Raw genomic sequence first — 26,824 nt, forward strand, 5'->3', positions numbered from 1 at the left:
GTACCCGACGCTGCGGCTCTTGTGTGAATCGCCTCCTGGCTAGCGAAGGTGGTGCGCATAGAACCTTGGGATCACCGCCTGGGTTATGGCTTCATGGTAGTGGTGGCCCAGGAGTCCCCCCAGATGAGACGTCCACGTGGTCTGGTTGTTCCAATCCCTGGGTTCGGGAGGGCCGGCCATGTGGAGAGATACTGACTTGGGTCCCCAATCCCTAACCAGAGCCGCTATACCGAGCGGCGGTAGGACCCCGAGGACGTCGAAGGATAAAACAACAGAAAAAAAAGTAACAGATAGCTAAGGACAAGGGGGACGTAGTCGGTCAAGTGCATGCCCATGCGGACAGGAGTCGGGGTAGGAACCGTGAAGGAGTGCCGAAGAGAGAGAAAAAGGCGGTAAGGCGACCTGCAACTAAAGGAAAAATAGGAAGAGCTAAGAGTAGTAGGAGAACAAGAATTGTATGTCTAATCTACGAGAAACGAATTCACATTAATCGCAAATATGATTGTGTCTAGAATATAAGTGTGTAATTTTCATTTGCATGGAGCTGTCCTGGTGGGTTAAGTAGGTTAGGCTAGAGCTGGTAGAGAATATGTTTGTATCGTGCTCTGTAAGTTAGGTGTTACAAAAAATGTCCTTGCATTCCTTTGCTCTGTGTTCTGTATTGCTAATTGTGTAGTCGCTTGGTTAAGTTAGGTCTTAGAATAGATTTGCTACAACTGGGAACCGATAAATTGTTCTGAGTATGTAGATGAAAGAGTATACACGTCTTGCCTTACGTGCTAGGACCCCGGACCCGTTCACCGAGCCCTCTAACCAGACCGCGTCTGAGCCTGGAACACCCGAGACAACCCGCCCCATCAGTCAACTCTGGCAACTTGTATACTTAAAAACCTGCAGGCCTGCCTGCCCTCATTCTGTCTCAGTGAATAATTGATAATCTCCCTGCTGCTCCCTCTGACTGTTTTTAAAACCTCAAGCATTGATGCCCTTAGGCCAACGTCTTTGTAACTTTTCAATTTTGCCATAGACCCTGTGTGTGTGAAGGTTTCGGTTTACTGAGAGCAGTGTTTTTGTATTGTGTCTCCTGGTCATAACTTTAGGTCTTCAAGCTAAACTTCGCTGCTCCTTCTTGCTCCCACCTCGTATCGTCTCATAGCTCTACTCCTTGCTTATTTCTCCTCTATGGCTCTCATGCGTTGTAGTCTTCTAGCGTGGTTACAGTTAGGTCTATGACTATGCATCTCTCTTTGCCTCTCTTTGTTAATCCCTGTGTTTCCGCTCTCTTTGTGCGTTTACAAGTCTCGCTTCATGCTCGCCCTCCCCTCGACGCTACCTTCTTCCTGCAGCTCCACACCCCAACAACCCACTGCACAATACGGTTTATTGTATTCTACTTGAGTTTCATAGCACAAAAAACATTTCCTCATATAGGTTACCCCCGGCTTCCTCCCCCTCTAATCACACCTCACATTTTACAAGTTTCTCTTTCTGACTTGTTTATAACACCACTGTGACACATGTTGTCTCAGCTACACTGCCTGCCTCTCAGTGGTTCTGGCCTGATTAAGTTTTTTTTACCACATTTTTTGCACCATCTCCCTACCTTGCGTACTCTGCGTTTGTTTAAGAAACCTGTCAAGCTTGCCTTGGCTCGTCTCTTCGTCTTCCTGTAGTTGTCTAGCCCGTATATTCGCTCTATCCTATGCCTAACAAACCTAGCTTCTGCTTCTTCTCACCGCCATCCTTCCACACCTCACTTCTCTTAGTCCCTTCCCTCTGCTCATACTCTACTCCTCTCTTGTATTTATCCTCTTTCCATCCTCAACTGTTCATGGTTAAATGTTCCCCACTGTATCGTACTTATGTATGCCCGCCCACTGATTACCTTGTAGACCCCAGACTTACTTGAAACCCCTATCCCCTATACTATTTGCTAAAAGAAACCCCTCCCCAATTGTCTACCTTAACAAACCCCATACCCCTCACTATTGAATTTTCCCTGTTTTTTGCATTTTCTTAATAAAGTTTATTTTGCACCCCACCTGTGTGGTAATTGCTCCCCAAGATCCCATATACCTGCTGGCAGGGACACCTAACTCTCTTGCTCAAACACAACTTAGGTGCCTGACTCCAGGCAGCAGGTTCCCATTTGTGGATCTGTAAGATGACATAGGCACCTCCCTGCAGCCTGGACTTCAGCAGCTCTCTGAGATCGGGGCAGGGCTGAGCACACACTCTTTCGTTTGCTAGCATAGGCAGAGCCTCACCTAGTGTGCTGGCTTTGTGGATTGCATTCTAGGGTGCCCGTCTCTCCCCATTCATTGTCTAGGGAGCCTAAGCACCTAATTTGGCCTTGTGGATTTCACTGTTATTCCTGTGACTATCCTGTTAGGCACTGTGATACTCAGTGTGGCAATGCCTAAGTTCCTTTGTAGATCCCAGCTTTGTCGCCTCTTTCTCTTTATATAGTAAGGTTTTTCAGTCCCAATTTCCCCTGCAGGACATGATTAACTCTTCATCTCTCTAACTAACCCTTTTGTTTCTTTCTCCCTTACGGTTGAGGGGAAAGGGTTACTTCTGTCGCCCATCTCAAACAAACAACCCTCTTCTTCCTGGAAAACCTGAAACTGGATGCTATGGTGTATATGAGAAACTTTCTTAGCAACCTATATTTTGTGACTGAACGGGAGCAATTCTGCTATTGCAGCTGTTATTTCTGGGAGGACTCCATTCCTTACACTGACTTTCCTCACCGTACGATGATAAAGTTCTGACGATGAATGGTGTTGCAAATCCAACTTGCAGTATGGAGGACCGCTACACTGAAATAAAGATGATCCCATGAAAAATGGAATCGGTGGCAACGCCCTTCATAAGATCTTATCAGCATCCCATATTTCTCCCTCCTAATGCAATCTGTTTCTCTCCGATCTTGTTTCTCAGATCTGATCTTCCTCTTATATGATCAGTTCACTTATAGATACATTGGTGACTCATTTTTTCTGCATTACATCCACCTTTTGTGCTTCTTTTTCTTTCCCTTTCCTCTATTTGCCACACGATTTATACCAATGCTCCCTCCACCTCCAACCTCTTTGGCAGCCTCTGTGTGCATTAGCTTAGCAAACTGCTATTTTCAAATCTTTTCTGCTTCAGTGCTTCCCTTGATCAGTGGTGCCCCACAATGCACTGTGCATATTTCACCCAGGGAAGCTCGTAGGTGCCCAGAATTTTGAATATAACATCTGGTCTGGTCCCAGCAAAGATTTCCAGATCACACAAGAGTTTGCCACTGAGCAAAGGGGTAAAGCGCTCTATGTGGAAAGGAGGCCAGGAAGAGAAAAGGAAATAGGGAAAAAAGGGAAATTAAGGCAGCTTTATTAGGAATCACTGAACAGATCTGAAGAGCAGCAAATTGCAGTCGGGGTGGGGGAGGGAGGGAGGTAGAGGAGCTAAAGTACAAAAAAGCAGCTACGGATCTGTGATAATTAATGGAATTATGGAAGTTACCAGATCAAGCCAGGATGTATTTTTTTCCAAACCATTTCCCCGAGCTCGACTTTCAAACAGCGGATGGATACATGCACAACTGTGATAAAACTTGAATCACTAGTTACTAGGATCTACCTTCCACATCAGTTGAGTTAGTAGACATAAGTAAACAGACAAAACAAGGTTATTATGCTCTAGGAGCTGTCATCTGGAGGGAGAGAGAAGGAGAAATCAGAGCAGCGAGGAGCAGAAAATTTCTTAGCGTTAATGACTGCAAATCTGCTATTTCAGTTTGTGGGTTAAAAGCTTAATATCCTCTCTGATAATATGAATAGGTAAATCTTACCATCTGCCACTTCCCATTGTTATAATAAACAATCTGTTGTAAATCAGAGCATATTATTGTGGTATGAATGGTGTAGCTCATTTATTCATGCTTACATAAAATCCTTAAGTTTTAAGATTTTAAAAAATACAGTCAAGCTGTCAAACTCTTTGCCAGAATATGTTGTGAAGGCCAAGACTATAACAGAGTTCAAAAAAGAGCTAGAGAAATTCATGGAGGATAGGTCCATCAATGGCTATTAGCCAGGATGAGCAGGGATGATGTCGCTAGCCTCTCTTTGCCAGAAGCTGGGAACGGGCAACAGAATATGGATCACTTGATGATTACCTGTTCTTTTCACTCCCTCTGGGGCACGTGGCACTGCCCATTGTTGGAAGACAGGATACTGGGTTAGATGGACCTTTGGTCTGACCCAGAATGGCCGTTCTTATGTTTTTATTAATCACCTACTTGTCATAATTAAAAAAATAGAACCCCTGTTTACATTCCTTTCCCCAAGAAAATTTTTGGAGCTCAGTTCTAATTCCTTAACTATGTTTTTTCATTCATCTGGCACCTGGTCTGTTTTTAATTGAAAGTTACTCATGAGTGATAGGCTTCTGGCAATTGTTTGTTTATTTATTTAAATTAAAAAGACACTATCATTTTTTTTTTTAGTGGAAGGAGCGCATACCAATTATCTGGTCTTTGCAAATAAGTATAAGGAGAAATGCATTTTTTTAAATTGAAATTGGGCCAACTCACATATTCCTATACTGTTCTGAACATTGCACTAAACGAAATGTGAATACTGTATCCATAGCTTACCTACAAGATCTTTTTAGCTGCAGATGATGCAGATAATGATCAGCGTTTTAAAATTTTTTGTAACTTGTGCCTGTAATTCTTAAATGTGTAATAGTTCCTACTGAACTGATATATAAAAGGCCAAATTCTGCTCTCATGTACCCTAGTATTAATCAAGAAGTCCACTGACAAATCAAATCAGTCTACATTTGAGCCCCAGTCCTGCAAACTACTCCTTGGGGGTGGAATGTGTCCCTGCATAGAACTCAGGATCCCGTGAGGGTCTGCCTGGGCACATTGGTCCCTGTGTGGAGTGGGTAGCCAGTTTAGTTCCCGAGCCCTGTCTTCACGGGATAGACTTCCGTTCTCCATGAAAAGAGGGCTGTAGTACTGAGAAACAATGCACAAGAGAAAAATAAAAGATTAAGGAACAGCAGGGGCAATTTTGAGGCCACTTGGAAGCCTGCTAGAAATCAATGGTATTTCAGTGCTATTTTTATGTGCCATAGATAAAAGGTTAGGGAAGGGGGAATAACAGATTTTTTGGGCAAATTAACATGATTTTGTATAGCAGCATGGCAGAGGTGGGTTTGTATGAGTTACATAGAGGTGGAGAGGGCAGATAAGCTTAGGGAGGATGGAAGTGCTAGAGTATTGCCAAATATTGTTTTGTATCATTATACCTGTAGTAAAATAACCATTTGTCTTCATTTTTGAAAACCATTTAACCAAAAATCTAAGACCGAAAAAAATGAAGTTTAATGTCTTCACAGACACTTAATAAAATGTCACCTACGTCCTTAAAAATGACTTTGAGACAGCTTCGAGAAGGAGCTTCCATGAACTTGCAAGATGTACTAATTATGGAATATCGACTGAGCCAGGCATGCATGGTAAGAAAAAAGTAGAAAACTTTTGCCCCTTCCAGACATCATGAGCTGGTTGCCCACTTTTGCAATTCCATACTAATTATACCAACAAATATAGCTGACAAATATATCACTGTCAGTATCTTAGTGGTGTCTTTGTTCAAAATGACAGTTTCCATTTGTATGCCTGCTTGTGCAACTGGAAGGAAAGGTAGCCAGCAAAACAAGGCTATAGGAGGTTTACTGAGAAAAGTATGGTGAAGCTACAGTATGGAGAATTAAATAATAAGTAGTGTACAGTACTTAGCTTGGTGAAGTAGTTCTGGTGCAGCAGCATAGTTGTCTGAATGAAACCCTGTAAGATTCCTGACAGGAAGCCTGCTCTGTTAATTTAGTCACCTTTTGTCATATAAAATATTAAATGACATATACAAATATTATTTTTGAATTGATAGTTTTGTTTAAGATAGACCTTGGAAATGTGTGGCATGCCTCATTCATACTGAAAATATTGTTACTCCTTTCCTCAAATGAGTATTGTCACTCCATTTCTAATAAAACGCAATCAGGATTTGATAGAACATGATTATTTAACTGAAAAGTGTGATAAGCATACACAGTACATCACAAAACAAATGAAGACAAGGGCTCTGCCTTGAGGAGTTAACAGTCTAAAGACCAATCCTGTAAACCTCATTGTGTGGAACTCCCATACAATGTCAATGAGATGTGTCATGGAAGGATGATATGACCATAACTCAGTCAACCACAGTGCACAGGACAGCAGTTCAAATGATAGGAGGTTTGGAGCTATGTTAGTAAGCTGGATCAGTGTAGGAAGATTTTGGATGGGAGGAGTGCACTTGGATGGTCTCAGAAGGTTGTTCCAAACACAGGTTGTAGCATAAAAGAAGGTGCAAAAGCCAGAACTGAGGGAAGAGACGAGGGAGCAGTTAGGGGAGAACATCCACAGGAGTGTAATAAGAGTAAGAGAACAAGATGAGAGCAGTGAAAGTGGAGTTGGGTAGAGGCTTGGGTAACGTGGACTTGATGCAGAAGCAAGGAGCCCCCAGTGAAAGGGGGGTGAAATGGAATGTATTGTTTTACATGGTTGTTTGTCTTTCAGAATGGCCATGACTTCTATGAAGGTGTTCGAGCAGGTAAGGATGCACACCAGAAAGATCACTTCAAGTTAATAGTGGGTAAAACACATTGCTTTATTGCTCATAAAAGTGCAGCAGTTTGTTTGACAGTAATATCCAGTACCATCATCTTAGAGCATATGGTCAGTACATTAATTTATCCTGCTTATTGTATTCCCTCCATGCATCCACAGATTGCCCGCTGGCCTGTTGTCATTCTGTAACATGATAGAATAAGGCTTTCTTGTTAATGTAAAGTATTTTTAGTGTTTTATACACGTGTTCCCCTTGCACCATTAACTGCTAGCACAGCACCAAGAAAACATTTGCACCAGGGCATCTGAAAGGAACAAGATATATCCAAGGTGGGCAATAATGAGCAATGAGGATGTGAAGCATTATCTACCATCACTCATGCATTCAGTTCGGTTCTGGTGTCAGCCAGAGTGCTAGGCAGTCAGACCATTTACAAAATCAAAAGGTAAAATTAGCAACAGATACATTGGTTGTTTCAGGGTGGAAGTACACTCATTAGCACAGGAACTATTTTTGGCAAATATAATATGTTATCATTACATAAATCTTACCATAGAAAACATTCTTGGGTACATAAACTTTTGAATTTTTTTTAATCATTTCTCAGTATTACATAGGCAGGAAAGGAAGCGGCAACAAATAGCGGGGCTTTTGTCTATTGGATTGATCTGGGAGTCAGACTAAGGTTCTCTCCTCAGTTCTACCATTGAGTCACTATGTGACCTTGTGCAAGCCTCTCAGTCTTTGTGTCTCAGTTTCCCCATCTGTAAAATGGGACTCGGTGGTTATTAAAGAACTGATGCATGTAGCACAGCATGAGACATCGATGGAGATGGTTTCCTAAGGAGATTACAGTGTAAGACAGCAGATCTAGTTAAGACTGAGGGACCCAGATGAGATTTTAATTCAAAATTTAATTAATTTAAATATTATCTCCTTTTCTCTAATAATTCTTATCTACCTTTGTAAAGCAATTTAAGCTCTGTGGATGAATGGTGTTAAAAGTTAATTGTTAATAAAGGAACCTCAGGCATCTTACGTATCTATCAAAGACAAGTATGGCTTCATTGTGCTAGCTAACAAGAGAAGGAAACATTTACAATTGAAAAGATGCTGTTCCTATAATATGTTCTAAATCTTCGGGAAGATATGCACAATCACCGAGATATACCTCTCTGGAAAATGGCAGTCCTTGCTGAGAGGCCGAGAGAGAGTCAAGCAGCAGACATGATCGTCATTTTTAATGCACAAGGTCATTAAAATCATCTGGGAACTGGGCAGAGGACAGAGACAGATTACTTGTCACACTGTTCAAGATAACCACACAGACTGCTGATTGAGAAACAAGCATCAAGGGGCAACAGCTGGGAAACTTCCATTTGCTGCATAGTATCTCTTTCTTGTGTATGTTTTATAGCATGATTACATGATGATTAGAATAGGCCTACAGGTAACAGAAAATATTCAAATTTCATTGTGCAATATATAATTGACAATTTTATCAGTTGCTCTTGAATCATTTTTTTACCCCAAGCTGCCCCCTATTCACACTAAGTAGTACCTTATCCTGTGAATACTCTCCCTGAAATCACTAAGACCACTTGTCAGATAAGGTGCTTATTTAATGTAAGAAAGGGTGGCAGAAACTGGCCCTTAAAGATGAACTGTAATATTTTATTTTTTTCACACACACACACACACACACACACACACACACACACACACACACACACCATTAACATCTTGATCTTTCAAGGTGCTGAGCACACTCAACGCCCATGAAGATGCTCAGCACCTCACAGGATCAAGCCCTACTTGAATAATATGTGGGTTTAAAAATTAGAACAATATACTTAAGTGGTTGCCATTAAAAGACAGCATTTGCCAAGTTACCACAGAGGAGTATCATAGATAACAAAGCTTTGCCCTATATGAAAAAAAAATTGGAAGGTTTTGAGTGGCACGTGTGATTAGTTGCAATAGTACAGGTAGCTAGGCAGAAATGTATGTGTGGCATTTTCAGTGCAATGTTTAGGTCTGGCTGTTACTGGTTTCACCACTGCAAATGGTTGTAGTGCTGCTGCTGTCCATCCTGGAGAACAGACATTCTTCTCACATAGGGCTTGTCCCTGAGAAATGCTGAGCACTTCTCCCAGTAAGTGGGAGCGGATGTGCAAATCCCATTAAAGCCAATGTGAGTTTCAGATGCTAATCACCTCATAACAGCTGTCTGTAATCAAATGCATAAAAGTCTAGAGAACTTGTTCTTTGGAGGTTAGATATTTACTTGTATTAAAAGTGGAGTTCATGTTAAAACAATGTTAACTTAATAACAAGTAATGAACTTGCCTTTAATTAGCCGTGGAAATCTCCCAACTTTCTCATCTGTTCCTCTGTTTGACAACACTTCTTCCCCCAACCCCAATATCAAGCCAGATAAAACTTTGTTTCTTGAGTCATTTTAATTGATACTATTTGAGAACATTTTAACAACCCAGAATCTGTGATTATGGAATGTTTGGTTTCCATTGAGGAAAGCAAACTGTGGCTACTTGGATAAAGATTTAGAAAGGCAATGTCCTGGGGTCAAAAATCTTTCAGAAATCTGGCCTATGAAACAACGCTGCTAACTGGCAATCAGCTGCAGCAACAAGCAAGGGAAGAAAAAAGTATGTTTAGGGTGAACAGGGTCAGCTGTGATATGTCAGGCAGTCCTCAGGGTTTTGAAACTAGCCTGAAAATGAAAGTGCTAGTTTTAAGCATAAGAAAAGGAGCTTCCTGCTAGTTGTTGTCTCCTGTTTACTGGATGAAACCTATCTTGTGCACATAGCCTCCATTATCTCCAAGCGCAAAGGCTGTAGGGAAATGAGTTCTGCAACCCTAACTCCCTAGCTGCCCAAGTCACATTTGGTTTCAGCTGTGGTTGAAGATGTCCATAGTAACCCTGTTAAAATTCCAGCCCTGTTAAGTGTGGCCACTGAGCCTACCGCGCTCTTTTCGGGTCTAAGTTAACCTGCCTCATAAAGGACAAAAGAGTGAATATTTTTGCTACAGCAGCAGATCTAGGGCCTCTGGGGGTGGCACTAGCCCTCCCCTCTTCAGTAAATAAGTGCCTAACCGCTCAAGGTGTATAAGACTTGTTAAACTACATGTCCTGAGACTTCTTGGATTGAGGTCAGGCAGGACCATTATGATTATGTAGTTTGAGCTCCAATGTAACACAGGCCATATGTGTAAATAAGAAGAATAGTTTGCCTGCACAGTGGTGTAAAGGACAGGAAGTTTTCTGTGCAACGCACAGAACAGGTTGTTGAGAGTCTGGCTTGAATGTTCTAGGGGCAGCCACCATGTTTCAGGAGTTGAAAACTGAACCAGCACACGCTTTGAATTTTAACAGCAGAATGATTGATTTGTTTTTGTCTCCTAGAAGCAGCAGCATAGCTGTTTCATTCAGAGCCGTACAGTAGATTACCTTCTTTGCAAATTAAAATTTCTGTAGCCATAATATTGACATTTGAGCAACAAGGTTAAAAGGCTTTCTGCCCATTATCTAATGAGTTCATGACCGGTGCTTAAAATAAGAAAGCCCAAGTTAATATGATCAGAGTAAAACTGAAAAACATCTTTTCTTTTCATGTGAATACATTTTTTAAATTTAAATGTAGAGGGCTTTTATTTTTCAATAACGTATTTAGTCAAATCATTGAGCTACATAATCAGACCTTTAAGAGTTCACTGAAATTATATACAGAGGAATCAAAGACCTTCTTGAAATTCCATTCAGATTTTTTTTACACCATATGATATTGTTTGTTGATTCTTCCTGCTGGGGGCAGTCTTTTTCTGGTTATTTGGAAGTCTCTTCTACTAACATGTCAGTAACAGTAATTAGCCTCTGATTAGCTCATCTCCAACTCCACATGGAATTTAAATTTATTAATTTTGCCTTCTCTTTTTTCCTAACTAAGATCAATTTCTTCTCCTGGTCCATTGGGAATGGATCTCTGCATCATGTTTTCTTGTGTTATATTTTTGCGTATAGCCCATTCATTACTGATTTTTATATACAGCATTGGGAATATTTCTAGTATTGTGCAGAATATACATATTGCAATGGTAATTCTTCAGAGAAATTATATGTCTTCTATATCTCTCTATTAATAGCTATATAACTTTACTATTGATTTTCCTATGAGGATATCCTGCCATATTGTTTTCCCCATTATTATTATATTAGTTTATATGACATTCTCGTAGGAATCTAAGCATCTACCTTCTAGTCTTCAAGAGTGAGATTCTGCATGAGGATTTAATAATTCTTTTTTAACAGAAGCATCCTACATAGAGCCCTATAATTCCATCCAGCCTCCAGGAGGTGGGCTATATATGGTCGGATTGCACAGCAGGTCTACAGTAAATGAATGGTTGGAGACTTGCATGATAATAGTATCGATCATCGTGGTTTGAATGCTATATTGGACTGGGTTGATATGGGGATTTCTGGAGCAATAAAATAGTCCCAGTGTCATCCAACTCAAGGGTGTGACTCTGTTTAGTGAACATTCATAAAAGGTTAAAAAGTTAAGCTGTTATTTAAGCCAAATACACTGTACTGCATATTGATTTTACTCCTAATATATACTAAATAGAGCAACTGTATAACCTACTCTTGATGTGATCTGAAGCCCTTTTGATTGAGAAAATCCACTAATAACTTCACCTCTTTCTGCTTTACCTGATAGTACTGATTGACAAAGACCAAGTCCCAAAATGGAAGCCAGCTACCTTAGAAGAAGTAACAGATGAATTTGTGGACAACTGCTTTAAGTCATTGGGAAACAGCGATCTCAAATTATAATGAGGATGTACAAGACTATCAAGGGTGTATTCATCTGTATAATTTTAGGATACAAAAATGAATACTGATGCAGAGACTTTTGATGACGGAGGTGTGGAACACTCTTGGGTCTAATCTACTTGAGATGCATAGTCTGTAGTTTTTACTGTGTCTGTAGTACCATAAGGAGAAAACTGAATCAGGGGAATAAATTACTTCAAGAAAAAGCTTTTTACTAATTGCTATTATGTAATAAAGAACATTTGATTTTTGGTGACATCTGTTAGTCTAGTGGGGCAATGCTGAGGAGGCAGCCTGGGTGAGTGAATAGTGTAAGGGACTGGGCGGCGGGAGATCTGGGTAGTCTAGGGTCTACCATTGATCCACTAAATCGGTTCAGTGCTTCAGTTTCTCCTTTATAAAGTATATTTAAAAATGTTTAACTTCATAAAGCACTCAGAGCTACAGATGAAAATGCCATGTATGTGAGTGTGCTTGGTAGTGGGTAGTATTTTCAGTAATACCAAAGTAAACAGAAGTTGCTATGCTACTGAGTTAGTCTCAGGTCAGTATTATGACCTAGTGTTTGATACAGGTTCATTGTCTGGAATGGAAATTCATCTGTAAAACTGGAACTGTCAGCCAGCCTATTGTATGAATAATATTTTACAGAGCTGATCACTTTTAATGGTATTTTTAATACGATTGCCATTTACCACACTTAGGTTATTTTTACTGTTTAATCTCTATAAAGATACCCTGCATAACAAGGCATTTACCTTGACTTGATAAATCGCTAGTGAACTTTCCCTGGTTTTGTGATGACAGTTGAATTCAGTGGTGGAATAATTACCTCAAAGTGTGGTGAACATTGAAGGCTAAATTCACTGTGTCAGCAGCTGCAGCTCTGTTAACTTCAGTCATGCATGGATGAACTTGACAGTGCATGATTGCAATTTAGCTGTACTGACCAATAAGTGATAATTCTGTCTCTATATCACAGGTGTATAAGGGCCACATGCAGCCTAACAAGGAAGATCTAATGCATGGGGACAAGGGCAGGATTTATGGAGGCTATGGAAGGGGTGCACACTCCTAAATGGTGTATGCTTAGATTATGTGAGCAGAGGGACTAGAGAATACATTGCTACAAGGATCCACAAGTCCAGTGGTTTTCAACCTATCATTTGCTGACACTTAAGTTTCAAACGGAGGTGTGGACCCCTTAGGCATAGTCTACAGCCCCCAGGGGTCATGGACCACAGGTTGAAAACCATTGACCTAGTCCATTCCCTCAACTAGCGGATTTGGGGAGTGTATGGGTAGGCTTAGAAGCCTACTCCAGTCCTTAGACTGAAGTATCAGCTGCAGAGTGGCTCTGCTCCTGTTCCACATACAGGTTCTACTGAGTTCTCCCTGCTTAGCCCAGTTCCTGGGGCTGGATGCAAAGGAAATGATATAATGTAAACTAAGTGGTAGGAAAACCAAGTCTGCTGCCAGGCCCAGTGGTTAGTGCACTTGTTGTCAACAAGAGTAGCTGAAAAAAAGCTGAAGATAAAAATTGGAAAGACTCTAACCAAAACATTATTTAAAATGACTGAAAACTGCTGTCTGGCTGCAACATTCATGCTCCACAGCTAGTGTGTAATTTTCACTTTCTTAATAAAAAGAAAAACCGGAGTTTATTAAGTTTCCCAGATTTTAGAGCTTGATTAGAAAGCCCCTGTCAGTCCTGCTAAAAGCTGCAGCTAGCTCAACTATTTTAACTTGATAATAGAAAATAGGAGCAGAGGAGAAGGAAGGAGGAAAAAGGACCAGGAAACTTTTTTTAAAATCATATAATAAAAAGCCCTCCTCAAATGTGCATTAAAGCTGCTATTCCATCTCAGGCTTCTGCTGATGTTAATGATGCCCTGAAGTTCCACAATGTAACCAGAGCCAATGGATGTAATTATATCCTTATGTACAATTAGCATTTCCACAATTCTGTATGTCATACATGGCCACTGATCTATGTTCTCTTTGTTCAAAATGGAGACTGTGCTTTTTATAGTTACTTTGACAGGTTAAACTTCAGCAACTCTTTTCCCAGTTATTTCTATGGCAACAGACAAGGTCATCGCAAATGTAAGTTTTTGACTTCTCTGAAGAAAATGAGCTGAAAGGGGAAGAGCTTTTATTCAAACAAATGTGCCAAAATAAAATAGAAGGACAAAGCGACCAAAGAATTGTTTACAAAGTGCTCAAAGGTGTGCAGCAATTAGCCCTACAGGCTACGTAATTTAGGCAGCTAGTTGACCTGTAATCTCTTGGTGCAAATAATTAAGGGACAGAAACAGGAAAGCACTGGTGTCTTGACTATTCACTAACAGCTCCTCTACTCAGTGGCCTCGCCTTTAAAGTGCAATGGTAAAATTTCAGTCCAGCTGCCAGTTCGAGTAATGAGGTACATTTTGTTATTAATGGTAAAATTTTCAAAAAAAAAAAAAAGAACCAAAACTTTAAATGATTATACGCTCGGAAGTAACAATTCAGCAAAATTGTTTTTGTACACGAATAATGGAATAGTCATCTATTATATGTTTAATAAACGAGGCCAAGATTTTGAGCTCCTTGAGGCAGGAATCATGCCTTCTCTGGTTGCAAAGTACAGAGCACACTGCTGGCATTGCAAGATTTTATATGTAAAAATTAATATACTCAGAACAGGATGTAATGTGTATTTTAATCAAATAAAAACCTTACAAGCAATTAATTACAACTTAATTTTATTCAGTTAAGAAATGTTTTCACAAAAATATTGTAAAAATATATGGTCATACTAGAGTTTGGATCCAGCTCTGTCATGCTGCTGAAATGTCAGTTTTACAAAGTTGTGCTGTAGTTATTGAACCAAAAGGCAGATACCATGCATTAGCAGATACAATTGTCACTGTTTTGTGGGCAGTCACAGGGACATTGTAGAACGTATAGTATAACTAATGAAAAAGAATCCTTAAAATGTTTTTCCAAAACATGTGCCTGTCATGCGAGTCCTTCAATATACAATCTCAAAGGCAAAAACTAGTTGCAACTTTTGTTGTAGAGCCACTGTTGCATCTCGATCATCAAAATTATGCTACCATTAAAACCAAACTAATATTGAGTGGGTATTGTGTAATTTCATTTAAGATACTTAGGTAAAGGCCTTTATCTTTATCGTAAAGGACAGTAGCAATATCCTTACCAAAAATACTGCAAAGTTCTGGGAGGTGACTTTAGAATACTGTCCTATGGTCTTAAGGATACAGGCATCATTTGCAAAAGTCAGTGTCCTACAAAACTTAAATGGCTAAAAAGTCAAATTGTTTTCCTGCTATGCAGCTATGTACATGGCTGCCCCTAATGCTCCTGGGCCTCTTTTTCATCTGCTCTGTGCTTGCCTGAAGTGCTGATGTCTTAGAAAGTGTTGTTCCTGTCAAACACGGCTAAAGTAGCACTCTGGGTTGTTTGAGAGCGCTGTGAATTGTAGGGGAGGAGAACAGGTTTGGAAGTCACAGGTAGGAGATTCCGATATGGAAAGGATTAGCAGTCGGAGACAATTTTAGTAGAGGGCCTATTGTAGGTGGTATTTGTAGGTAGAGCGTAGTTCATAGCATCAGTAAACTTAAGTATTCTGTTAGCACTGTCTCATACACTGTTTACCTTCAGCGGGGTAATTTTCTCCTTTGATTCTTGTGCATTTAACATGCTTTCTGATGGATGGCTGTGGGTGATGTGATTCAGCTACAAGTCTAATGCCCAGGTGTCTTGTGCAGGGAAAGGTGCAGTTCAGCAATAAACAAAACCAAACCACGCTCCTGGCAGAGAAGCGGCTTTCAAGCTGTGTATCTACCATCCCAGCGCTGGGAAGTGCCAGACCAGCCAATACTGAAAAGGAAGGAGGCAGTCTGTTCCTCTTACCCAGCCTTCCTTCCTCTTTCCCTGCTCCCTTTTAGCAGTGACTTCAACAGTGGGAGTGCATTGTCAACTTGCTCTAGTGATCTCTCTCCTGCCATCCATCTCTACCCTCTAATAAACAGAGGCTGGGGCCACCCTTCCTTCCCATCCTGGCCAATATCCATTAATGGACTTAACCTCCATGAATTTATCTGTTGTGCCTACTAGTGCCTCATCTCCCAGCCTTTAAAAACAAAAAAACTCCTTTCTCACTGAAGTCTGTTCACAGTCACCAAGAATCAGGTGGACCCAACTGGGTGGAGTCAGAATAGCCCAAGAGAGCTACTCCTTCCATCACCTCACTCCTTAAGCCATTTGGCCTTTCCAATTATGGGTGTAAACATAATTGATGTGCTTTTATAGATCAGCTTATTGACTAAGAAGCCCAGTAAAACAGCTGAGCATTCAAGTGCCTAGAACTCTCTCCCTGTGCCTTATAGCGAGCAGTCAGGCTCCTAGAAAGAAGCATGAAAGTAATCTCCTTCCCCCTTGTCTGCACGCAGAGAGCAGCAGGGGGCCACTGGAAGAAAAGAAATAACTAACAAACATATACTAATTTGTAAATGAGGGCATCATTAACTAGAGCATTTTAGTACCAAAAAGTGCAGCTACTTGAGCAGGAAATGAAAACGTTCTTAACTACAGATCGGTATAGGCAGCCTTTTCCCAAACTTTGTTAAACTGACACTTTATTGCCAACATCTCTGCAAAAAAGGGAACAGTGCTGCAATTGGAATTAAGTTTAACATCTAATGTAGCTCATTTCTTGGCATTTCATAACCAATGCTTAATATGCAAATAATGGTGTTAAGAAGTTTCTTTTGACATAGGAATAAGCTTTTACTACAACACAAGCTTCATCTAGTCCTCCTGAATTGGATTTGAAGTGTAATATGAAACCCAGCCTCCTACTCAAACTGTAGTGCAGTTAATTTCAGATTACAGCTAAGTGTATTTTAAAAATAAATCATGGGGAAATGTCATTTGAGTAGCAGATGCACACAAGCAAAAGTCTATGCAATTCAGTTGATAGTGATTTTAAAAAAAAAATCACTGTCAGCAGTGGGACAAATTATATTTTCATGCTATACCATACCACACATGATCTGATGTTCGGTGAGGGAGAGATTTGTTTTCCTACCTTTTCTCTTTCTTACATAGGAAGAGATTCCCTTTTTAGACTGATTAACCAAACAGTAAATTAAGACTGGATTCATTTTTTTCTGGCTGATTATTCCATTTTTTTGTTTAATTCACTTCATGTTTGGAATCACCTTTTTTAATGAGGGCACCTGTAGACCATGACTGAATGTACTGTACTCAGTGTAACTTCAGGGACATTGTTATAGTGATGGTATAGCACAGGTTTTGTCTATTAACACAATGGCCCATTTGAAAATACAGATATGAAGAAGATAGTATTCAAGAGACTGGATCCAAATTGTTTTTCCTTTTCTTCAAGGGCTTGGGAAAATATTCTAAATAACAGCAGAGTGAGATCTATGGAATTAACTTCAGTGTGAATACGAGACCTGTATGTCAAGTCAGTCTTGGGCTGCGTTATTGGAAACTACTCTTCATTTATGAAATTTACTCCTCGTAAATTGTCATTTACCTGTATACACTAACCCAAAATATCTTATGTCTCCTTTTTCAATTTGCTTCAGCTTCATAAACATCCCTATTTTCTCTCTCTCTCCTACATGAACTGATTGTGGCTCAATCTTAGCAGCAGCAAGAGATGACCATTCTAATTCCCAAAAACATTACTCCAACTATCATTTTTTGTATCAGTTAATACATTTTCACAAATGCCTTTAGCTTGCCTGGGAAAGCTGTTTGTTTTTTTTTAAATGGCAAACCCATTATTTGCCTGTTGAATGAATGGAAATATGCACCTACTTTATTGACTGCCTTATCTAGGCATTTTATTACTGACAATGGATTTTGATGGAGGAGGAAACAAATGCAAAGAACCCAAACTCCTAAAAGGCATGCAGCTGAATATTGTCTGAATATTTGAATGTAAAACTATGCTCATTGGCCTCATTGGATATTGCAAATGCCTGTCCTCAAAATCCATCACTGCACCTCCTGCTTAACCTACAAGATCCCAACTATGTCTTGGATGGGCCAGACTACAAATCCTGTTGAACAAGGGCACATGGTCTAGACCAGTTTAAAAAAGAAAAAAAAAAGTTCCCTTAATGCTTTAGCCCTTCGTCATCCAGTCAGTCTAACAAATCAACTAACAGATAAAAGAGAAGGCCCCTCACAGTAGCACGAGAAAGGCCTGCTGCCCCAAATGGCATCCTGTCAGTGGTATTTCAGTATAAGGCAGCATCATATTTAGATGAGCTGTTCTCAGCCATTCACAGTTATACTGATTAATAAAATGAAGCTTCGGGGGCATATTTATTTTCCCTCACCTTCCTGGCTAAAAACTAAGTATCTTTGGTCTGAGTATAGTAATCATAACTGATTGCTACAGCAATCAGTGTTAACAACCTTAATTTATGCTTTTAGAGATTAGTCAATACTTTTCACCTAGTTTGCAGAGGCCAAGGCATCAGTTAAATGGTTCATCAGGATAATCAGGTTATCAGTGCCTTTAGTGCGTTTCCTTTTGATGTGTTTAAGAAGGGCAGATTTAATGGCAGCATAATCCATATGGTTGGTTTGCTACTTTTCACTTACAAAGCACATTGCCTTGGCTTAACGATCAATTAACAGTTCACACATTTAGTCGGGTCATCCTAAAAGATCAAAGGTAAATTTCTGACTGAACCCATTCCAATTATTATGCTATAGGTCTATAATCCCGATTCCCATTTAACAGACGTTAGAGCATTTTATCATACGTGCAATTTCTCACGTAAGATCATAGGCAGATGCAAGGCTTACATATTTGTAAAGTAACCTATTGTCAACAGTTTTTATACAGCACAATTAAAAAAAAAAAAAGACAATTTGTACCTTATCCTTAAGGAACTTTGGTGTTGATGTTACTGCGACCATTGGGTGGTGGTTACAGTTGCAGCAGTTTTGCACATCCATTTTCCTGACATTCATTATGACCAGACTCAGCATATACAAAGCAGACAGAACACACTCAACCTACAGTTGACCACAACTGATGTTGGATTAATGGATTCTGCTATGGTCCAGTTGCTCGTGAATAAACGGACATTTTGTGCTCCCCTGACCTTCCAGACATAGTACTGTAGTTGGAATTACGCTTAAATCACAGCTGCTTCTGCTTGAATTTATTTATTTGCAATAGCACCAAACGTGAATGGTTTAACAGACAGATGGAGGCTTACTGAGAAGATAATCCTCGGAATTCAGGGCACATCACTTTCGATGAAAGGAATGTCACTATATTTGCTTTCAGTCACTGCCCATTGTTTCACAGCCTGATCAAGAATTTCATGAGAAAGCCGGTGTGCATAATCCAGCACTATGGTACTTGATGAGCCTCTCTCATCCAGCTTCACTGTAATCAGTGAAGATTTCTCCCCCATGCATCCTTCACCACCTTCCCTGCTCCTCTCATCCAGGATAGTGTTTGAGCCTGGAAAAGCGTTCTTGGACTTGATGCATCCCATGGTACGTCTAAAAATGTAGCTGCAAAGGTTAGGTTAGCAGCATGTTCTGAACAATTGAAACAGTTTTCTTGATTGATGCACAGCTTTTATTTCTTACTGCAAGCAGTTCCAGCAACTTCGAAAGAATAAACTGTCCCTTTTGTGCCTCCTCACATCTACAGAGATCTGTCAAAATAATGTTTTGTATTATTTCAGTTTAAGAAATTACATCATGCTTAATATTGAACAACAGTGTTACAACTGGAAGCTTAATTCACCATAGCAGGTTATAAGAGAAACATTTTGCACATACTAGCACGGAGATACATAGTTGTTTTCGTTAGTAAGATCCATTTATTACAGTTAATACAATTTTTTTTGGACTTATCAAGCGGGCCTTGAAAAGTTCAATTGCCAATTGTGAGAAGTGAATTGTAGGCTGTCTAGTGTCTACAGAGTTTTGTTTTCTTTTCTTTTTTAATATTGATTTCCCAGCCCTGATCCATTACAGAGGTAGCCTACCAAGCACAAACTGATGTATTTATTTACAGAATCAGGAAAAGAGCACAAGTTAACTGCAGTGGTTCTGCTGCTGCTCAGGAAAGCTAACAAGACCCTAGTTTTCACTGCTGTTCTTCAGAGCCCAGTGGACAGGAGGGACTCTGACAATACCGGTGTCACTTTGCTGTTGCTCAAGAAAACTATGCATAGAGGCAATCACTGGGACTATTCCTGGGGAAGGAAGGCCACTGTAAAATAAAAAGCTTAGGGAAATAGAGAAGCAGCACCAAGCAGGCTGGTATAAGAGTAGCAGAGACTTCTCAACAGGCAGGACAACGGTGGAGATAGGGAAGTGAGGAAGGGGTTGCTCTTCTTTCTGACTATCTAGAATCTATCAAACCCCTCCTATGCCAGTATTACCCAGTGTGGGACAGAGAATGTTCAAGGGCTACCAGCTGGATAGATGCAAACCCATGGTGGAGGCTGTTCAGCTTTCAAAAGAGGAAGTGCTGTACTAGGCACAAGCTAATACAGCATCAAGCCAGGTTCATGGAGAGCACTCTGGTAGAAACCCCAGCACCTCTCTCGACAGTGGGCTGGGGTCAAAGAGGGAGGAAGGGGAGATGCGCTTCTCACTACAGCATTGCCTCTCTGGTTAGTGGGTGTCTGCTTTAAAAGCACCGATACCAGGACTCAGGAGAACTTCAGTGAATTCTAGTGTATGCCAATATGTTTACTAAGATGTGAAACCATTTCTCAGGCCATTTCCTTTGCACAGGCAAAGCAGAATCTCACACAATTGCCTGATTTCAGTTGGCATGAACTTGCTCATTGTCATGACGGATATAATTGCCAACGAGAATAAAGAGTGCCCAGCATAGAAACCAGCTGTCCCTGCAGCTTATCCCAGTGATTAGGTACTAGGGCCAGCCAAAGTTCAACATTTTTCTGTAATTAGTCTTAAAAGAAAACCACAAGTAATCATGGCAGTGGCTTATAAAGCCCTGTTCATTTGTCGTATACAGCACAGAAGAAATAGAGGATCCAGTCCTGCCACTTGATCTTTATAGGAAAATCCTTACAGCCAGAGTCCCGTTTCTAAGTCACTAGGGTCTGCCTGGGCACAAGAATTCATTCATGTGGATAAGATTACAGGACTGGGGCTGTGGTGAGATACTTTTCAGATGGAAATAGGAAGAGGCAAGAAGAATCGTCTACTCAAATAAGAATTACATATAAATGTTTCTTCAGGGTTGACCCGCATAGGCCAGCCTGCAGGCATTATTTTTATAGCCCATTCCATTCAGGCATTTTAAACAATAAGTCAGGCAATTGAATTTCTCGAAAGAAAGATACATGTTGGCAACGTATTTTAGAATTAGAGACTAGTCACTAAGCCTATAAACTTAAATCTTACCATCATAAAGTTTGTAATTTTACTAAACTCAGAAAAGAGCTACGAATCTCCAGAACAGACTGCTTACAGAGCGTGTTCATTATTAGGCAAACCAAAAGGGACAAGTTGATCTCCTAGTTTCACAAGAAGAAACCATACAGGTCTAAATAGGTCTATATAAGTGACATTTATACCCATTTCCCTCATCTACGTGCACTGGATAAACTGAAAATGCTTAGTCTACCTAGTAGCTATAGGCTGAGCAGCTTTCATGCACAAGATTTAGTGGTACTACTGTTTTCAGAGTCATTCAAACACCTGGATAATAATAATTTTTCTTGGAAAGAATATCTTATACCCATCAAATTCTAATATCTACCATATAATAAAAAAATCTGAAGCTGAACCATGGTAGAGAAAAAAGAGAATTACTCAGGTAACATTTAACAATCCAGCATCACTGATCACATAACGTGTCAACAAGGGTGGTCCAGTGGATGTAATTAAGGCTAAGTTTTTTTAATGGATATTTTTAGTAAAAAAGTCATTGACAGGTCATTAGCAATAATGAAAAATTCACGGAAGCTTGTGATTTGTCCTTGACTTTTAATAAAAATAACCATGACAAAATGGGGGGGGGGGAATAAGGGGGCTGGGAGCTAGCTCCAGGGTGCCTTCTGCTGTGACTGGGAGCTGCTGGGATCCTCCCTGCTGCCCGCAGCAGCTGGAAGCTCTGGGGGTCTCTCTTGCTGCTTGCGGTGACAGGGATCCTCCATGCCGCCCGCAGTGGCTGGAAACGTTGGGGGTCCCTCTTGCCACCCACAGCAGCTGGGAGCATGGTGGATACCCCATGGACACCCGCATTCCATCGGACTGCCCCAACCATCGGGTCCCCCCTGCCACCCAGGGTGGCCCTAAGCAGCGAAGATTCCCCCTGCCACTCCTGGTGGCCAGGAACAGTGAGGGAGCTGTGGGGCTCTCCACCTGCCACCCATGGCTACCCCACAGGTCGCTGCCTCTGCAGGCCACAGGGACCCCACAGCTCCCAGCCAACACTGGCTGAAGTCACGGAGGTCTTTGGAACGCACAGATTCTGTTACTAAATTGCAGCCTTAGATATAATATATTGGGACTTTCCAAAAGCCTTTCACAAGCTCCCTCACCACAGGCTCTTATCCCATGAATGCTTACTTTCCTTAAGAGGGAAGAGCCTCTTATGGATCAGTAACTGGTTAAAAGATAGGAAACAAAAGGTTGGAATAAATGGCCAAGTTTCACAGTGGAGAGAAGTAAATAGCGGGGTTCCCCAAGGATCTGTTCAACATATTAATAAATGGTCTGGAAAAATGGGCAACAGGGAAGTGGCCAAGTTTGCAGATGATACAAAAATTACTCAGGATAGGTAAGTCCAAAGCTGACTGCAAAGAGTTACAAAGGGGTCTCAAAACTGGTGACTAGGCAACAGAATGGCAGATGAAATTCAGTGTTGATAAACACAAAGTAATGCACATTGGAAAACATACTCCCAATCACACATATAAAATGATGAGGTCTAAATTAGCTGTTACCATTCAAAAAAAGATCTTGAAGTTATTGTGGATAGTTCTCTGAACACATCCGTTCAATGTTCAGAAGCAGTCAAAAAAATTAACAGAATGTTAGGAACCATTAAGAAAGTGATTGATAAGACAAGTTCTCATAATACCACTATAAACCCATGGTATGCCCACACCTTGAATGCTGCGTACAGTTCTGATCACCCCATCTCAAAAAAAAAAATGTTCGAACTGGAAAAAGTACAGAGAAGGGCAACAACGATTAGGGGTATGGAACAGCTTCCGTATAAGAAGAGATTAAAAAGACTGGGAACTGTTCATCTTAGAAGAGAGAAAATTAAGGGGAGGGGGGATATGACAGAGGTCTATAAAATCAGGAATGGTGTGGAGAAAGTGAATAAGGAAGTGTTATTTATCTCTTTGTGACACATAAACCCGGGTCACCCAATGAAATTAACAGGCAGCAGGTTTAAAAACAAAACATAAAGAAGTACTGCTTCACACAAAACACAGTCAACTTGTTGAACTTGTGGCCAGGGGATGTTGTGAAAGCCAAAACTATAATGGCGTTCGAAAAAATGTTCATGGAGGATAGGTCCATCAATGGCTATTAGCCAAGACAGTCAGGACTGCAACCTCATGCTCTGGGTGTCCCTAAACCTCTGACTGTCAGAAGCTGGGAGTGGACAACAGGAGGTGGATGACTCAGTTGCCCTGTTCTGTTCATTCCCACTGAAGCAGCTGGCATTGGCCACTGTTGGAGGACATGATACTGGGCTAGATGGACCATTGGCCATTCTGGGTCAGACCATTTTTACGTTCTAATAAATTTGGGGTCAGGAACTTGATAGTTCGCAAGCTATATCCAAGCCAGTCTGATACACAAAGTCATCACAATAAGCAGCGTCCCCACGTCCAAAACCCCATCCCCCTGCCATGTCACTCCCACTTGTGATTTAATGTATTACAAGACCAAGCATGACAGTCTTTAGACTTGGCCAGGAGGGTGAATATTAGCTATGTAAAGGAAACAAATGGCTGGTTGGTGGGAATACCACTGGAATATTTTGCACACTCTTAAAATGCAGTAAACTGCAGATGATGCAATAAATGTTTTAGGACAGAAAAGCCAACCTGTTTATCTAGTATTCTGTCCCAGTGTAATTTATCAGAAGCAAGAAAAGTCTTACTATTTCTTAGACACAAAACCTCTATCAGCACTGTAAAAGCATAAAACCAAAGCTGGTTATTGCCCTCTCCTACTTGGAAACACTAAGCTCCTCAGTATAATCAGGTCTCTCTACACTTAAACATACATGCTATTATACCCAATATCTATAGCCAGATGTGTGTGTGCTTACTGTAATGTTATGGCATATTTTATAGAAAACAACTAGAATTAGGCATACTAGCAATGCGTTTCCATTGTTATGATTCATCCTCAGCTTTTTCCTTTCTTCCACCTGTAGGTTTCTCCCTCCATCTCTACCTTCCTTCCTCATATTTTTCACTCCCACAGTGGCCCCACAATCACTGTTCTCTCCCTCAGCCTCTGATCTCCAACAAGTTGAGCTACTCCCAGGCCACACTCTTCAGAGGGCAGAAAGAGATAGCTGGTGCCTCTGCTTTCTAGTTTCATTCTTTCTGTGTTCCTTTGAGTTGGTTGGGTCAGAATGTTAGCCAGCAATTGCGTGCTCTCTCTAAACATCTCTGAGTACTTATCAGGGCATGTTGGTGCTTCCTGAATGTTCAGGTCAGTTTTTGCAATGCTCTTTGCTCTCACTAAGTCAGGAGTACAGCTGGTCAGAAAATTTTAATAATTTTTTTGTCAGAAAAAGCTATTTCAATTAAACTGAAGTTGTGTGAAGTCATATTGATTTTGATGCAGTTTCCGATAGGGTAAATATTCTGAAAAAAAAACAAACCCTTCATTTTGGAAAATATTGTTTTGGATTTTTTTTTTTAAAAAATTTCTTCATTAATTATATTTTTTATAAAAATTTTTCCAGTTAATGACATGTCAGTAGTAGCAGTGCATAATGTAGCAGTGACTACAGTGTGGACATGCCATGAAATGTAAAAATAAAAGTTTTCCAGGAATTCCCAAAATATTCACTTTTGTTCCAATGCAGAGTGAAAACAATATCTGTAAGTCCCAGGAAACAGAAATTCTGAGTTTTAATCAGGAGTCACAAACACTGTGCTCCACTCTGCACCAAAAAGTGTCAGCCATGAATTTATATGCACAGCTGTGGTCCTCTGGAGAGTGCAAAAAAAATTTCCCAGTTGTAATTTACACAGAGTAGAGCTCTGCAATTCTGCTATAAGGTTAGGTTCTTGTAGCGCCTGAGCCATGAGTTTCCAACCTTTGCCCTAACACTTCATTAATTAAACTAGCAAAGCAAACTAGAAGGGAAGGAACTAGTTTCTAATCTGCAGGATTATAAAACTCTGTCGTCCACACCCAATCAAGGTCAACATCCAAAAACATATCTTGCATCAAAAAAAGAGGCTGTGATGCAGCTGAGGTTTAACTATTAGGATTCAATATCTTCATTCTCATAGACTTTAAGGTCAGAAGAGACCATTATGATAATCTAGTCTGACCTCCTGCACAACACAGGCCACAGAATCTCACCTACCCACTCCTGTAACAAACCCCTAACCTCTGTCTGAGATACTGAAGTCATCAAATGGTTTAAAGACCTCAAGGTGCAGAGAATCCTCCAGCAAGTGACCCGTGCCCCACACTACAGAGGAAGGCGAAAAACCTCCAGGGCCTCTGCCAATCTGCCCTGGAAGAAAATTCCTTCCCGACCCCAAATATAGCAATCAGTTAAACCCTGAGCATGTGGGCAAGACTCAGCATCCAGCATCCAGGAAAAAATTCTCTGTAGTAACTCAGATCCCACCCCATCTAACATCCCATCACAGACCATATTTGGGCATATTTACCTGCTAATAATCAAAGATTACTTAATTGCCAAAATTAGGCTATCCCATCATACCATCCCCTCCATTAACTTATCAAGCTTAGTCTTGAAGCCAGATGTGTCTTTTGCCCCCACTACTCCCCTTGGAAGTCTAAACTTCCTAGTGCTCCTCTAATGGTTAGAAACTTCATCTAATTTCAAGTCTAAACTTCCTAGTGTCCAGTTTATATCCATTTGTTCTTGTGTCCACATTGGTACTAAGCTTAAATAATTCCTCTCCCTCCCTGATATTTATCCCTCTGATATATTTATAAAGAGCAATCATATCTCCCCTCAGCCTTCTTTTGGTTAGGCTAAACAAGCCAAGCTCTTTGAGTCTCCTTTCATAAGACAGGTTTTCCATTCCTCCGGATTATCCTAGTAGCCCTTCTCTGTACCTGTTCCAGTTTGAATTCATCCTTCTTAAACATGGGAGACCAGAACTGCACACAGTATTCCAGATGAGGTCTCACCAGTGCTTTGTATAACGGTACTAACACCTCCTTATCTTTACTGGAAATACCTCGCCTGATGCAGCCCAAGACCCCTTTAGCTTTTTTAACGGCCATATCACATTGGCGGTTCATGGTCATCCTGTGATCAGCCAATACTCTGAGGTCCTTCTCCTCTTCTGTTACTTCCAACTGATGTGTCCCCATTTTATAACCAAAATTCTTGTTATTAATCCCTAAATGCATGACCTTGCACTTTTCGCTATTAAATTTTCATCCTATTACTATTACTCCAATTTACAAGGTCATCCAGATCTTCCTGTATGACATCCCGGTCCTTCTCTGTATTAGCAATACCTCCCAGCTTTGTGTCATCCGCAAACTTTATTAGCACATTCCCACCTTTTGTGCCAAGATTAAATAAGATTGGTCCCAAAACCGATCCCTGAGGAACTTCACTAGTAACCTGTTTGTACAGCACCTAGCACAGCACAGTCTTGGTCCATGACTAGGGATCCTAGGCACTATTGTCACACAAACAAATACAGGCCTAGCTAGTCCTGATGAAGCTAAGGAACAGCGAGTACAATTTTTAAAAACACTTGAGTAATTTAGGAGTAAAAAATGTATCCAATACGTTTGTGTGAAGAAAGTTTATAAAAAAACGTAGGCCATCATGTTATTAAAGTTAGCACAATGGGCCACAGAGTTAGTAAGAAATCTCAGGGCTTGTCCTCACCGGAAAGTTTTATTAGTTGTAACATTATTTAATTATACTGATATATGGGTATAAATCCAGGGTGGACATTCTTATTTTAATTGACAAGTGGCTTTTTTCAATTTAACTTAACTCCCTTTCTAAGCAGTGTCAACT

General features: G+C 40.5%; 1 protein-coding gene across 2 annotated transcripts in view; it reads left to right on the forward strand.

The window, feature by feature from the left end:
• The window catches only part of HIBCH (3-hydroxyisobutyryl-CoA hydrolase), a 315,629-nt gene that overhangs the window by 75,302 nt on the left and 213,503 nt on the right, over nucleotides 1–26,824 (forward strand). The window contains exons 12-14 of one of the 2 annotated variants that reach the window (XR_012656634.1): nucleotides 5,398–5,517; nucleotides 6,620–6,653; nucleotides 11,414–11,620. Coding sequence is in view for 1 of the 2 variants with exons in the window: in XM_032763309.2 (XP_032619200.1) it covers nucleotides 5,398–5,517; nucleotides 6,620–6,653; nucleotides 11,414–11,529 (270 nt within the window). In the remaining variant the exon portion in view is untranslated. Of the gene's footprint in view, nucleotides 1–5,397; nucleotides 5,518–6,619; nucleotides 6,654–11,413; nucleotides 11,786–26,824 lie in introns of those variants that run through there. The other variant, XM_032763309.2, reaches the window with a different exon arrangement.

Source organism: Chelonoidis abingdonii, chromosome 10, assembly GCF_003597395.2.
Source record: "Chelonoidis abingdonii isolate Lonesome George chromosome 10, CheloAbing_2.0, whole genome shotgun sequence".
Classification (NCBI taxonomy): domain Eukaryota; kingdom Metazoa; phylum Chordata; order Testudines; family Testudinidae; genus Chelonoidis; species Chelonoidis abingdonii.